The sequence below is a fragment of the Triticum urartu genome, chromosome 5A (assembly GCF_056163025.1).
Source record: "Triticum urartu cultivar PI428250 chromosome 5A, HENAU_Tu73, whole genome shotgun sequence".
Lineage (NCBI taxonomy): Eukaryota > Viridiplantae > Streptophyta > Magnoliopsida > Poales > Poaceae > Triticum > Triticum urartu.
Window position 1 is genome coordinate 315,350,508 of NC_141877.1, and position 15,398 is coordinate 315,365,905.

A 15,398-nucleotide genomic window follows, 5' to 3' on the forward strand; every position below is an offset into this window, starting at 1 on the left:
TTCGGGGCACGCAAGTCCCGCCCGTGCTTTTATTTTGTGACTTTCAATTTTTATTTTTTTATATCTTTCGAATAAAAAGTTTAAATTAATTTCTGGTTTTATGCCGTGTTTCTCGTAACTCAGGTTTTTAAATAATAATTTTTTTGAAAAATAAATAATAAATATTAAGTTTCAACTCTTCAAACTTAATATGAGCAACCGGTAAAATTACGATTTTTGTGCCTACGACCGACCAAAAAGTGTCTTAAAATTTTATTACTCCCTCCATTCCACAATGTAGTGCTTCCTCTATCCTCGTGCTTCAACTTTGACCGTAAATTTAATTACCAAGACCGATTGCGGCGGGAGCAAAAATTATATCAGTGAATTCGTATTCGAAAGAAGTTTTTAATTATGTAATTTTTTCTCCCGCCGCAATCGGTCTTGTTCGTTAAATTTGTGGTCAAAGTTCGACCTCGGGAAGCGCGTGCGCACTATATTTTGGAATGGAGGGAGTATAAAATTAGGTACGAGCCAACGAGAAAATCACAAGTTTTAGTTGGTAAGTTCGAATGACTGAAATTTAAAATTTACTGTGTGTCTAATATGTCCTTATACGGGATCCAACTACTTTACAAACCGCGAGGCAATCGAGCAGCCGGGCAGGGTTTGGTAGGTACGTAGCCCCATACCTCCGTGCCCCTACGAGTTTTCGTCCCTCAAACTGTTCCTTTATTGTTCAAGTAGAAAAGCCCCGTCACTGTTCGGACACAAATTCACCATTCAATCGGACCTTTAATAGCCATCCCAATGTTTAGGATGTTCGCACCCTCAAACCTAACCCATATGTGTTCTAAAAAAAATCTAAACCCATATGTAAGGCGGTCAGGACGTGCCTGAACGTGGCCGCCACGTCGGACTGGCCCAATCTGGCGCAGTCCCATCCCACATATACCCCACCCGAACCAAACTCTAGTCCCTACTCCACACACTTGACCGCCCCATTCTGCTTCCCTGCCGTGTTCTTCCCGTCCCGTCTCCTCCTACCATGGCCAACTCTGGCAGCGGATTCGACAACAAGTCCGACCCTGTTGAATGGGAGGTGCTCCTTAAGGAGGGATCTAGCTCCGCCTCGGACGACAAGTAGCTCGCCTTCCATCGGCTGCAGATGGACAGGGGCAAAAACTCAAGCTCCATGATGCTCGCACCTCCAACCCCTGCTCCTAATGGACAACACTGGGTGCTCGTGTTGCACCGCCAACCCTATGCCCACCGCGGCTACCCGCGTCGAAGGTGCGGGCCGCTCGCCGCACGAGGTAGAGGGCGGCACAAGCCATATCCAACCGGTTCGGTTATGGGCTGTGTCACGCCCGAGCCACTCCCGCCCACTGACTCTAACGACGGTCTTCTCCACTACGTCATCCTCCACTCCTTCATGTCGGCGGAGACAGATGCCCCCCGTCGTCGACGACAAAATGCGAAGGTGATCTGATTGCCAAGGAGAAGGCAGCTGCCGCGGAGAAAGCCGCCCACCTCGCCAAGGAGCAGGCCTCACGGCCCGATGTCAAGCCGGGATCCGTTCCTCTCCCTCATCCGACAACAGCACAACCACTAACGATGATGACGATTCCTCTCCGTCCACCGATGTGTACGTCGAAGACTACTACCGCTGCTCCAAAGACCGCAAGGGGAAGGGACCAGCGAGGAAAGTGTGAAATCCAGCACCCCCTAGCTCTAATTTATGTATCGTATGATAAACTTTTGTGAATATGCTATGCTATGTCCGATCTTTTGTGAACTTCGCACGCTATGTCCGGCTATAAATTGAACTCTGCTATGTCCAATCTGATCTATGCCATATTGAATTATCTATGTGCTATTTTGATCACGCCGCATGGGGTTGCATGGATTTAGAGGTTCGGTTATAAGGGGGACGGCTGTGGACGTTGCCAAATGAGAGGTAACTGGACGCTATAGGGCCCAAATTAGGACATTTCAGTTGTAGATGTTCTTACACGAGTATTTTTTAGAGAAAAAATGTCACGGGGCTATTTCTTTTTCCAATGATAATATACATGTAGTTGCAGAGTAGCCGCGTCGAAAATTTGGTTTCTGTTGAAATCTGACTTAAATTTATGTCTCCATAATATTGTGCCTGAAATGCGTATATTCGGTACCTGCCGTGGTGATTAGAATTTCTGAAATTTCATCGGAAACAAGAGCCATTTTCTTGTGTGGTGAATACGTGTCTCATTTATATCAATAATGATCATAGTACAAGCCATGTAAACACAAAGATGCACTGGACCATATATATATATCTTTTTTTTTTTGCGGGCTAGGACTGTATATATCATGCTAGTACAAGCATTCTTATACTTTAATCATAACTGAAGACGCAGACAGTGCCTTTGAGCTAGCCCATGTTCAGAAAGGCTTCGCGCATGGCTCGGTACCTGGGTTTCAGCCTCTCCACTGGCGGCGGGTGATCCTTCACCGGCGGCGAGTCCAAGAACCGCCCCATCCACGCCGACAGAGACGGGAACCTCTCCTCGGTGACCATCCTCACGCCGATGATCTCCTCGTACATCGGGATCACGTACGCCAACGCGCCGAGCGACAGGTCGACGAGCCCGACGCTCTCCCCGGCGAAGAAATCCTTGCCGCCGAGGGCGAGCAAGTCCTCCAGGACCTGCAGCTGCTCCACGGCGGCCCCCAGCGCGGCCTCCTGGCCCTCGCTTGGCGCCGCCGTGAACCACTTCCAGATCGGCGGCGAGAGCTGCATGTGGTAATATATTGCTCAGTCAGATCGTATCATCTGTGACGAACTAACCGAGTTGGATCGAACTTGGGAACAGAGGAAAGAGAACCGCTGCGCTGACCTTGTCGTGCACGAACCTCACCCAGAAGCGGGCCATGGCGCGCTCGTGGGGGTCGTCGGGGAGGATGCGGCCGCCGCGGTAGCTCCACGCCTCGTCGACGAACTCGACGATGACGTCGGACTCCGCCACCGGTTTGCCGCGGTAGAGCAGCACGGGGACCTTCTTGTGCACGGGGTTGTGCTCCAGGAGGTCGTCGCTCTTGTTCCTCAGGTCCTCCTCCACGTACTCGTACTCCACGCCCTTGATGCTCAGAGCCCATTTTACCTTGAGGACGTAGGGGCTCGCCCACATGCCGAAAAGCTTCACCTTCTCCGGCGCTTCCTCTTGATGATCATCCATGGCGATGATGGCTTTCTAATCTAATGATCCGTTTGGCCAGTTTGCTGAATTTGTAGTGTTTTCTTGTGGCGGAGATATTTTGATGGCTCCAGTGTTTGATTAGTCAGGTCCGGTGGCTTGACTTGGGACTGAGCAGTCTGGACGATCGACGTTGCTTCCTTCGTTTTCACAGTTAATGAAAGGCGCAGCCAATTCAAGCATGAAGAAGACCTGCAATGCCCGATCACCTTTTTTTTCTTTGGGCCTGCGTCAGCCGACAGATCTTTTCAAAAAATCTGCCGCCTCGGCAGCCGTTAGATCTGACGCCATCATCGTCTTCAGCATTGTAACAAATGTAGTATTGCAGAGCTCTTTGCAATAGAGCTCATGTTGCAGAAACCATTTGAAATATAGATGATGTTGCAGATTTTTTTCGGCTTCACATTTTTGCAACATGGGTGTCCTTGCGGAAGGAAATTTTGCAGCACAAATGATCTTGCCAAAAAAATTTGCAATGGAAATGATGTTGCAGAAACGCCGCCATCGTTCGCCGTCGCCCCTTGCAACCCGGTCGTCGCAATTGCAACAGGGAGGCGACCGGTGATGGTCGAAAACGTCATGGAGGAGGTCGGCTGCAGCCGTGCCGAGCTCAGGCGCACCGCACGGCCGACGGTAGTAGTGGAGGCGAGCGGCAGAAGGACGGTGGTGGTGGCCGGAGTTCATGGTTGGTTGCGAACACGAGAAGAAGAGAGGTGTAGGGGGCAGGGAACAGGGTGCAACGATGGACGCAGGCCTCGCCGACGACGGCACTCCCAGCGATCGGCCGGATGGAATCGGGCGATGAGGCATCGTGGGAAATGTTGTGTTGACATTGTTTAGTGTTTGAGACCTGTATTATGTCTGATATACCTGTATTGCAACAATTGCAACAAGGGCCATATTGCAGAAGTTAGCCTATGGTGTGGGTTGCTAAGTATCGTCTGATCAAACGGTGGTGGAGGTGGTGCAGGGGGTGGACGCCCGCGCTATTATCAGTCGGGTGGAACGTAGCGTTTCTGTTTTTTTTTTAAGTTACTCCTTCCGATCCCGTATTAATTCATGCTGCTTTAGTATAAAAATACACTAAGACAACATCAATTAATATGAATTGGAGGGAGTAATATATCAATTCAAGCTCATTCACCCAACATATAATACAGTTCTAGAATTTTATCCTTCAGCTTCTTCAGTCTCTTGCATGGCTGATCGATTTTACTGTTTTTCTGATCAGTCATGGCTGTCGATTTCATTAATGAAATCAAATCTACAATGTTCGCACCACGTTTAGGACTGCAGCGTCGGCCCACAGAGATCATTTCCGATGTGTTGTTCAGCATTAATCAAATCCAATCTCCAGTAACAAACAATATACAATGGGGTACGTATGCGGACTTTTCCCTGTCCTTATTTCTTCAGTTGTAGGATTATCTTTACACCAACACCAAGCACAACCATGGGTCAAGCGAAACACTCCCTTACACCAGTTTGTCACCAGCATCCCGCATCACATCTCGTCTCGAGGTTCTTTGGTGGCCGATGACAGCGAGCACTCAGCCTCAACTGCCAAATCCTTGAGGACTCCTCGGCATGGATCACCAAACACATCATTCGAAACACTGATTGCGCATTCGTTGTTGCCCACGCACGCCTGGAAACGAGGAAAATAATAAGTGTTATGACATCTGGTAGATATTCAGATTTGCATCAAGTTAGTGAACAGAGTTCATGCGTCTGTTCCTTATCTAACAGACTGAATAAATAAACATATAGTGTAATCACCGACTTGCTCAGAGTCTCTTCTCTCATTTTCGGGATCAAGTTTAGCCTTGCGTTGTTCAGAAACCACGGTAAATTAACCCCTCCAAATCTTTCATTTTTCTTCTTTATTAAGAATTTTGCAAACACTGATTGATGCACATGAGCGTGGGAAACTAAAAAGGTGCTTTCGCATCCGTCCATTACAATTTTGCTAACACTTTTTATGATTGATGCACATGAGCGTGTGAAATTAAAAAGGTGCTCTCGCATTCGTCCATTTAGTATCAGAAGAAATTTACTAGGTTTAGCAGTCGTGACTTGTCAGCTTACCTCTGATACCAAGGCAAGAGTACTCGAAGCATGGCACTTTCCTTCGGAGAAATTCTGGCAACCACCTGATGGAGTTCCGTAGCTCGCAAATGTAATCTTAGTGATCAAATGCCCATCATCACACCGTAAGCGCAGTTCTGGTGCTATAGTATCAACCAAGACACGACCACTGGTAAGGCGTGACCAAGCAGAAAGGGGAGGATAATAACTTTCTGATATCCTTGAGCAGATTGTTTTGGTATAATGAACCTCCAGTGATATCTTTGAAGGGTCACCCCCTGTTTCTTCAAACAATACCAGAAGATTGTCCGACTCCTGCAGCCATTCTCGTGGTATGTGGTACCTGGTTGGAAATAACAAGGTTTGAGAATATATAAAATGGTTATGTGACAGTAAAAGGCTAGTTTTCCAAACAAAAAAACACATTGAAATAAAAAAATACACATTAATCTTATCAAATGAATGCAATCATAAGAATTTAGAGTAGACTAGTCACATTCCATCAGTAGGGGCTATGGAAGGATCTACTACTGGCACAAGCCTAATCACTGTAAGCAGATAAAATAAACGATGATGTTCTTCTCTGTTGAGAGGGTCGCCCCATTATGTAGTAGATAAAATAACCAGCTTGTGGAGCAGTAACCTTTTCAATTGACTCCCAGGAGACCTTGGGCGCCACGCTCACCAGTAACCCCGGAACACAAATTTCGTCACAGTTTTCTTTTGTGTGGATAAAATCTTGTCACAGTTGAAGCAAAGACCCTGACGATGACGTTCTGCCAACTCAGCTGGGGTGAGGTGCCAAACTTGCCATGGTGCCGAGCTACGTGAGGCGCAAAACAGTTGCTAGTGGTGCTAGGGGGGAAGGCGTCGGAGTTGTGTTTACTGCAGGAGGAGTGGAGGGGCACAAGGGTCCCGTGGGTCCAGAAGGCTAGTGTGGTGATGTCGATGGAGGGAAATGCCTCTCGTGACGGACCTTGGGAAAGGAGGTGGCGTTGTGGAGGTCGGATGGTTACTGAAGCTCGACATCGACGCGAACACCCTCGGGCAGCCCTGCTGTGTACAGAATTGCTGGGACGGGATTTGTCGGTGAGTAAGTGTACCCACTCGGAGGAGGATCGCATACAGGCGTATCCTGACCATATCACCGGCCCAAGCGTCCAAGGGATAGTTTCAGTACAAATTGAATGGTATAAGTTTTGTGATACATAAACCATGTTTTCTTGGTCAAATTGATGGTCAACGCCAAATCTCAAAATACATGCACGGTATGTAAATAGGGATGGAGGGAGTTTATTTTATGTAACTAAAAATATGATGAAATTCCTTGACTATGTCTATCAATATTGTATCATCACTTTAGGGTTCCAGTTTGTGGCTTATCTGCATGTAATGCTTACACTACAGATATGATAAATATAGACATAAAGAATAGACAAATATAGAAGAGAAACCCGGCACCATGCAATGAATTATACTAAAATCTTAATACCAGCTTTGGGTCGGCATTCCACAGTTTGATTGACATTTGCTCTCACTATACGCTCCCGGGTAGTTGCATGAAGATGAGCACCCAGATTCTGGCGCTACTAGTGACCAGTAGCGCCCAATTAGATGCCCATTCACCCAAGCCTGGCCCTTCCCCATGCTCCCAAGATAGATGGCGACAGGGTCGGTACCTTTAGGGGCATCAAACATTGTCTGCATATAGAAAACAGTAGTTAAGAGACAACCAATGTGCAGATTGCATGATCTTGCAGTAAAATCTGAAAATAAATTTGATGGACTAGATAAAGATTGGCTTGACCTGGGTAGGTAAAAGTTATATCAAAGACATGTCCATGCTAGCGCTAGAAATGATGGAAAGCACTAAAGGAACTAATACAATACCTCAGCCGTATATAATGGCAAGTTTATGGAGATGAAAGTCAACTTACCTTGTACCATGTAAAGGGTGACAGTATATCGTCAATCTGCATGCCACTCCACTCAGCACATGCCTGCTTCTCAGGAGCATAAATCATAGAAAACTCACCTTTCAGCCCCACCTGCATTTCAAATATACATCTTAATGTGCATGGTATGCTCAAATCAGGATAAAATATTTTAAGTCCATGGCAACTCCAGAAGCTTACCTGGAACAATACTAGGTAAAGAACACATGGTGAGAGATACTGTATGCAACATTTCCTTTGGTGGAGAACAAAACATGGAAGAACTGTAGCAGTTTCACTACCAAATTAAGCTGTAATTTTTTGGCTATATTTTCAGTAGTTAACCAGTAAATTCGGTCTAACGATATAGATGGTTTTGGACTACTTGTCATGTGTGTCAGAAGAATACTAGTACAGTATTCTAGTACCTTTAACAATCTAGTACCTTGTCATGTGCGTCATGTAGGTTGTCAAACTATTTTCGGAGTCTCACGAGGCCCTGTAACTTTAAAGATCGTCATCTGGATCCCGGAAGTGCATTCTAGCACCTAGCATGAGTAATTGCACTTCCGGGACACAGATGATGATTAAAGTTCCAGGACCTAAGGGAGACCCTGAAAATAGCACCTATGATACTCAATGCAAAGTCTGCACGCCTGCATCAAAGTGTGAACAAGGTAGAAGTGTGGCTGAAAATTCCAATGCTTTACCTGATATGTCCAAACGGAATGAGTCAGGTCAATGTCCCCATTTGGCAATCCAGTGAGTTTTACTTGCCCTCTAAATCCAGCTCCATCCTTCTCCAAGAAAGCACCATAATTCTTTGCGATTGCCCAAGACAATATGAGACATCAAATAATGTGTCACGTTTTGTGCGTGATGATCATACGTGCATATATAACAGAACAAAAACATACAGCTAGCTAAATGAAGATGATAGCATCACATGCATGCACAGCATACAAGTAGCTCACTTCAATGTAACTGAATTTCTTTCACCCATTATACCTTCAATCCCACAGTTTAAACATGGGTATAATATGAGAACAAAAAATGAGTTCTGCGGTAGAGGAGCCCCATGGAATTGTCATTAAGGTAGAAATGACCATGAGACACCAGAATTCGTTCCTAATGGGAGTTGAACCCTAGTCGGGAAGGACACACCACAAACTTAACCAAGAAAGCATAAGCCTGATTGCTGGACTAAGTGATATAGTTGCTAATTATTAATTACAGGTGAGTGCACAGATGTTTTGAGGCAATAACTATGTACGCCTGATCTCTCAAATGCTATAAATAATATTATTTAGCTAAAAAAGGCATCATAAAATTACGAAATACCTGCAAGCCAACAATTTCTGACAACAATGTCAGCTTATTAAGACCTTGAACAAATTGAACCGGTTGCTTCAGTGATACCCAGTGACCAACTTGACTACCTTCATATTGAAAGATTCCATTATGAACAAATGAATCTTTCATCTATGCATTGGCACAAAATCATCAACACCAGAGCATGTCATACTATGTTTCAAAAAAAATATCGGACAAGTTGCTTGTAGATAACCAAGACCAAAGTTTTTTACCAGCGATAATCTGTGTTGTACTACACAAATATATTTATATATTTATAGAATGAAATCTTGAAACAGGTGGTTCAACTATTTAAAGCATATAACAAGTACTAACTAATGTTGAACTGCACCGATGTTACACAGTTCTTAAATGGGGTTGGCAAAATTAAACAAAAACATCTCAATTTGAATTCATAAACACGTTTACTTGAAATAGTGGTCCATTACCACCACAATTAGGAATTGAATAATTGACCATTACCACCAAGGAACTAACGACTATGATCTAGACTATGATCTAGTGTAGGATACATTTTTTCCACATAAACAGGATGTCAGCAAATAAGTAATCATTTTTATGTAGATTGATAGTCCCAAATAAATACCTGCAAGCTCTCCATTTACAAATACACGAGCTACATCACGAATTTGGTCTATTTTTAGTGCAGGAAGAACCCCTTTTGAACTCCAAAATCCAACATCCTCATCCGAAATGTTTACACTGTTAAATCCAAAAATGTATTTATATATTAAATCTTCTCAATATAAAGGGTGCATTATCAACAGAATCAGAATGTGAAGTACATGACAATCAAACTGCATACTGATCAAGCATTCTGAAGGCACAACAGATCTATTGCAACCCAATAGCTGATGCAGATGATCAAGCAAACCATATCACTTTGAAAATCTACAAACATGTAAATTTCCAGAAAAATGTATTACAGTATTTCTCAATTCAATCAGCCTCCAAGGAGAGAACCCAGCCCAATCAGTCATTGGCTAACTAGAGAAGAGAATACTGGTAGTTTGTTCCCTACAGAATGTAAGCACACAAAATTATATATGCTCTAACAGCTTATATAGGTCAACATTCACCTGGTAGTATACCACAGGTAGTCAGATGTGTCCTTTGTTACATTCAAGTGCTCTAATATTCCCTGCGTAGCAAAGCTTTCACCACCCCATGTACCAATGATCTCTTTAGAAGTCCACCAAGTACTCGAGAAATAGGACCCATCAACCCCAGGTAATAAAAGACTAGGCTTATGTCTACTTGAATGACTTGGGGACCCAGATTCAAACGTAAAAACAGAAGTTTGTGCACCAACCTGAAATATAACAAGTAAACAGTTAAGAAGCACCACAAATGTAAAATAAAAAATAAAAAAAATCAGTGACATCTACCCAGCATGTTGATGTGGAACATCTAATTCAGATCCAAACGATTACAGCCATCCATATGTTCTAACATGACTGTAAACATGGAAATGCATGAATAATCAAATAAAGTAAGTCTGATACAAAGGTTAGACATTCGATGACAAAAATAAGTTCACCCAAGTAGTTTCTAAACTTCTGAAAACATTGTTGCTGGTGTTTTTTTATGCTATTAAAAGTTCGAACCTAGAAACTCTCATGTTTAACAATTTGGTATCTTTGTGGTCCTGAGGACAGGTGAGATTGCGGGGTTATCCTTGTGTGTGTACATGAGATCCCAGTGATCCTGAGAATAATTACAGAATTATTAATTATGCATGTTTTGTCATGAACCAGGAACAGCCTCCAGCTGAATACAGAAACTATGTTCGACCGCACTTCTAGAGACACCTCTGCTTGCATGGCCACCTGATGCGGCAGCCATGCCTGCTCAGCCTGCCTAAGCTGCAGTTGATGTAACCTGTTTCAGTTTCCTGTTTCTTAGTTTTTGGCTCCTGTTTTTCCCTTTTAGCCTTCATTTTGGTGCCCTGTACATGTTCTAAATGTTTCCACTATTTCCACTATTTTCGCAGTCTTCTTCTAATACAATATGACATGCATTCAGATGCTACTAGATAAAGCAAACATTGTGCTCATACATAGGAAAGAAATAATATGCACAGTTATAGATTACTCACGTGAGCAGTATTGAAAGCTACATTCTCACAGTCTGGTAGTATGCTCACAGACCATGGTGGCAGATTATAAGATTTACCAAAGATCCAGACTGATGCATATTTATGCTCATCAATATTGGCAAGAAAAGCGGAGCAAATCAGTCCATTTCCTGTCATGCTTCTGTTTGTTTGAACTTTTCCATTGGAATATACATGTGCCTGAATTAAACAAGAGTGTAAGCAAAGTATTAAGAGACAATTGCATTGGAGATACGTGAACTTGGTGCACGCGAACACTTAAACTAATCTGTCCACTGCAGCGTGCAGCATGTCAAATTGCACATCTCCTGTCCCTCTTTCAGGCCTGTAAATAACCAAATACCCACCTGAGCTGTGTATGATTCGTACCAATAGCAACCCAGATGCTAATTGACACCCTAAGGGCCAAACCCATCTCTTCAAAATTCCCTTCTTCAGGACTCCAGTGCCCGAATTACCCTCTCTGCTCTCATGACCTGGGGGCGACGGCCGGCTCCCTCTCTGCTCCTTGGGGGGGGGGGGGGGGGGGGGGGGATGAGCTGGGAGGTCGTGCAATATATGGATGGCATACCGCCAGAGATGGGGATGATGAACGGCCTATTACGGCTTCCATTTGCAGGTAAAAAGTTAACCATTAATCAATTTAGGATTATTTGGGGGTATTCCGTGAGCTTTTTGGTTAAGTCTCCACACACGATCCATATAGGACTTCGACAGCTCAATGCTGTCGTAATTTGGTTTGTGCTGCTGGGTCATTGACGTCATGGTTCCATCTCTGGCACTCTTAAAGTCGCTGGCATCCAAATCCTCCACACCATTGCCGCAGTTCACCGCCTCCTCAGTAGCTGTGGATAGCTTGACAAGAAGAACAGAATGGAGGCACTGGTAAGGATTGCCAAAAATTGGGAGTCCTAATCGAAAAAAGTACGATGCGTCCGAAGATTCGAAGTCCTCACAAGCATGGAATGTGTGTGAGTAGCCAGACATGGCATGCCATGTAGGCATGATTAGCCTGGCGGGCCTCAGTTCGGACCAAAGTGAACCCGAAAGCCAAGTTGATGGATTAGTCCATTGCATATTCCAAGTTCATGGGGTAGTGTTCCCACACGCCATGTTGATATTGCAATTAGCTCAAATGTTAACATTCACAACCTAAATTGTACATAGAAACCATCGCATACAAAACAAAACTCCCAGTCGGAGTATTACCTAGAAGTGAGACTGTTAGCTTCTAATTATAAAATAATTTTTGGGTAATAATTGTGAGGAAATATGCAATTGTATTTCCACGAGGCCAGAGGCAGAGAGGGTAGTTACGGCAAGTAAGAGGCCGAACCCCTAGACCTCTCTGGCGCGACGCTAGTAGGAGAGGGGTTGTCGCACATCATAGGCAGGGGAAGAGGTAACATGGGGGGATAGTAGATTGATTTATTGCTCGATTGATAGGAGACTAGAGGTAAGCATTATATAGCCAACGTTACAGGACTTAAGAGGCCTAATCCAAAACGTGGAATATTACTAACTAGACATGTAAACAATCTACAGGGAATAAATCCTGCAAAACTAAGAGGATACAACTAATCTTTTCATTTAGCGACTACTGCATGAATCTGGTGACATTGTTGCCACTCATGTCGGCCTCCTGCGCCTATAGGGGATGCCCCACATGACAAGTAGAGGGACAATAGGTTACACGTTCCTATAACCATATATTAGAAGGTTTAGACTATTTGCATGCACTAACCAGTAGAACCAAAAGCCCGAACTCATGGAGAAGGTTGGGCAATCCACACATACTCCACTAGCCCTGCTCATGTATGTCTCAAAAAGTCCTAAACATGGACAGAAAGAGGGACAACAATTTTCTATTCAAAACTGCGAACGCCAAGACTTGAACCAAGACCTCTTGGTTCTGATACCCTATCAAGTTTCATGCACAGTAAAACCAAAAGTCCGAACTCATGAAGAAGGTTGGGCAATCCCCATATACTTCAACATATACATAGCTTATGAAATCAAAAGCAAGAAAATCGGCAACAAACCTCTTGCATTGATCCTAACTTTACATATTGAGGCGAGCCATCCACTGCAATGAGAGCTGGTTCACAAAGTTTGATAGCTGTGTGTAGATCTTTCAGATGTCCCCACTTAGGCTGCCTTAAGAAACCTGAAAATAATAATACCATGCATTCTGAATAGTAACTCTGATGTTTTATACATGCAAAGACTAAGATATAACTTAGATGCCTACTCTTAAGTCACTTGATGATATACACATTTACCACGTTATAATAAGGCACCCACATGCTACCATATGACACAATTTGAATGAAGAAATGCTAAAATTGTAAAAGTTCACCATAATCCGTTTGTGGCTTCTATAGGTTCAACTTGTTAAGGAGTATTAATATTAGGTCAGAGTCCTATTAGGCTAAGTTTCCTTTCCTTGCACCCCAAGTCTTGTGTAATATGTATATGCCCCTTGGGCCTTGCAATCCATAATACAACTGACACGACTACCGGCCCATCAGCCTCATACACCTGGTGGCCAAGATCTTCGCCAAAGTCCTTTCCTCGCGCCTCGGCCCTAAGCTGGATCGCCTTGTCAGCCCGTGCCAAAACGCATTCATCACCGGCAGAAGTTTACATGACAACTTCATCCTAGTCAAACAATCAGCTCGACTACTACACCAGCTGGGTGCCCCGCGAGTGCTGCTCAAACTGGACCTCACACGCGCCTTTGATTCCCTGGCCTGGCCCTTCCTTTTTGAGGTACTACGCCAACATGGATTCGGAAACAGATTCTTGGAGTGGATCGCTATCCTCCCCTCTTCGGCGAGCACGCGTGTCCTGATGAATGGTGAGCCAGGCCCGCCTATTTGGCACCTACAGGGACTCCGCCAGGGGGACCCAATGTCCCCACAGCTGTTCGTCCTCGCCGTCGACACCTTGGGAAGGCTCATCAAGCGCGCGATCGACCTCGGCATTATGGCCCAGCTGCACCCTAGGCGCTCGATCCCAGCAGTATCCCTATACGCGGACGACGTGGTGCTCTTCTGCCACTGTACGTCGAGCGACATCGTGGCTGTGCGGGAGATTCTGGAGCTCTTTGGCCATGCCTCTGGCCTGCATGTGAACTACACTAAGAGCTCCGCCTCGCTGTTGCACTGTGACATGGATGAGGCCACGGACGTGCTTGTACACCTCGGCTGCCCCATTGCTGAGCTACCGATCACCTACCTCGGGATCCCCCTCACGATACGGCGGCCCACCGCTGCCCAGCTGCAGCCGCTAGTTGATGGGATCGCTGGACGGCTCCCTACCTGGAAGGCTGATCTGATGACCAAGCCTGGGTGCCTCACACTTGTCAAATCTGTTCTGGGAGCCATTCCAGTACACCAGCTCCTCGCCTTTGCACCACCAAAAAAGACTCTGCGCCAAATTGAGAAGATCCAGCGTGGCTTTCTTTGGGCCGGTCGCGCCGCAGCTAACGGGGGTCACTGTCATGTCAACTGGCGACGCATCTGCCGGCCCAGCTCGCTTGGTGGACTCGGAGTCCAGGACCTCGAGCGCGCTGGCCTCGCCCCGAGACTACGATGGCTCTGGTACTCCCGCACTAATCATGAGCGTGCGTGGCATGGCCTGGACCTGCAATTCTCTGCCGAGGAGAGAGCACTCTTCTTTGCCTCCACCACTATGACCATTGGAAATGGCCAGACTGCTCTTTTCTGGGAGGACCGCTGGATAAATGGGCAGTCCATCAGTCAAATGGCCCCAGCCCTGTACAACTGCGTCCCCAAGCGCCGCCGCAAGACTCGAACCGTCGCTCAAGGTATACAGGGCAACAGCTGGGCGAGCGACATACAAAGGACTATCGGGATCAACGAGATTGGCCAATATGTGCAAGTCTGGCAGGCGATTGAGCACTTCTTACTCTCGGATGCCCCCGACCAGCTTGTCTGGAAGTGGACTACCTCTGGCACCTATACAGCACGCTCCTGCTACCTTGCCACTTTCCAAGACTTGCTTCTCCTGAAAGCTCATCTGGAAAAGCTGGGCGCCGCCACGTGTCAAATTTTTCCACTGGCTAGCCAACCTTGATAGGTGCTGGACTGCTGACCGCCTTGTCCGTCGTGGCCTCCAGCACCAGCCCCGGTGCCCGCTATGCGACCAGGCGCCAGAGACGATGCGACACCTGCTCCTGGAGTGCGCTTTCGCCAAGCAAACCTGGCATGAGATGCTAGCTTGGCTAAGGATGACAATCGCAGGGCCAAATCAGGAGGAGACTCTCATGGACTGGTGGCTCCACGCCAAGCAAAACACGCCTACACCAATGCGCAAGGGTCTCGCCTCCATTGCCCTCCTGACGCCGTGGATGATTTGGAAGCAGCGCAACGAATGCATATTCGACAATGCCCAACCTCTTGTCCCAGTCCTGGTCTCTAGGATCAAGGACGAGGCCGAGCAATGGGCACGAGCTGGTGCTCGTGGCTTACGGGTCATCCTACCCACCACCTGGGATGTACACTAGTTTCTTCTGCTCCGGCATGAACTTTGACTCTTAGGAGGATTGTAAATAACTCTCTATCTTTCCAATGCAATGAAACGCAAGTCCTTTGCGTTTTCCCCAAAAAAATAATGCAACTGACTCTTCTAGAACTAAGAGAC

At 45.8% G+C, this 15,398-nt stretch overlaps 2 protein-coding genes across 2 annotated transcripts in view; both read right to left on the reverse strand.

Moving 5' to 3' along the window:
- Positions 1–2,265: 2,265 nt before the first annotated feature.
- LOC147971206 (glutathione transferase GST 23-like) lies at positions 2,266–3,339 on the reverse strand. Its single transcript, XM_087525950.1, has 2 exons — positions 2,862–3,339; positions 2,266–2,758 (listed from the first exon to the last, which is right to left on the reverse strand). The coding sequence occupies exons 1-2, from the start codon at positions 3,198–3,200 to the stop codon at positions 2,396–2,398; spliced, it is 702 nt and encodes a 233-aa protein (XP_087382076.1). The 5' UTR covers positions 3,201–3,339; the 3' UTR covers positions 2,266–2,395.
- Positions 3,340–4,530: 1,191 nt separating this feature from the next.
- BGAL9 (beta galactosidase 9) overlaps positions 4,531–15,398 on the reverse strand; it is a 30,418-nt gene continuing 19,550 nt past the window's right edge. Inside the window, exons 10-19 of the mRNA XM_087525949.1 lie at positions 12,773–12,897; positions 10,713–10,910; positions 9,694–9,926; positions 9,201–9,316; positions 8,582–8,679; positions 7,951–8,061; positions 7,244–7,354; positions 6,799–7,007; positions 5,307–5,649; positions 4,531–4,866 (exon numbers count right to left, since the gene is read on the reverse strand). Coding sequence (XP_087382075.1) covers positions 4,723–4,866; positions 5,307–5,649; positions 6,799–7,007; positions 7,244–7,354; positions 7,951–8,061; positions 8,582–8,679; positions 9,201–9,316; positions 9,694–9,926; positions 10,713–10,910; positions 12,773–12,897 — 1,688 coding nt within the window. The 3' untranslated portion in view covers positions 4,531–4,722. The remainder of the gene's footprint in view (positions 4,867–5,306; positions 5,650–6,798; positions 7,008–7,243; positions 7,355–7,950; positions 8,062–8,581; positions 8,680–9,200; positions 9,317–9,693; positions 9,927–10,712; positions 10,911–12,772; positions 12,898–15,398) is intronic.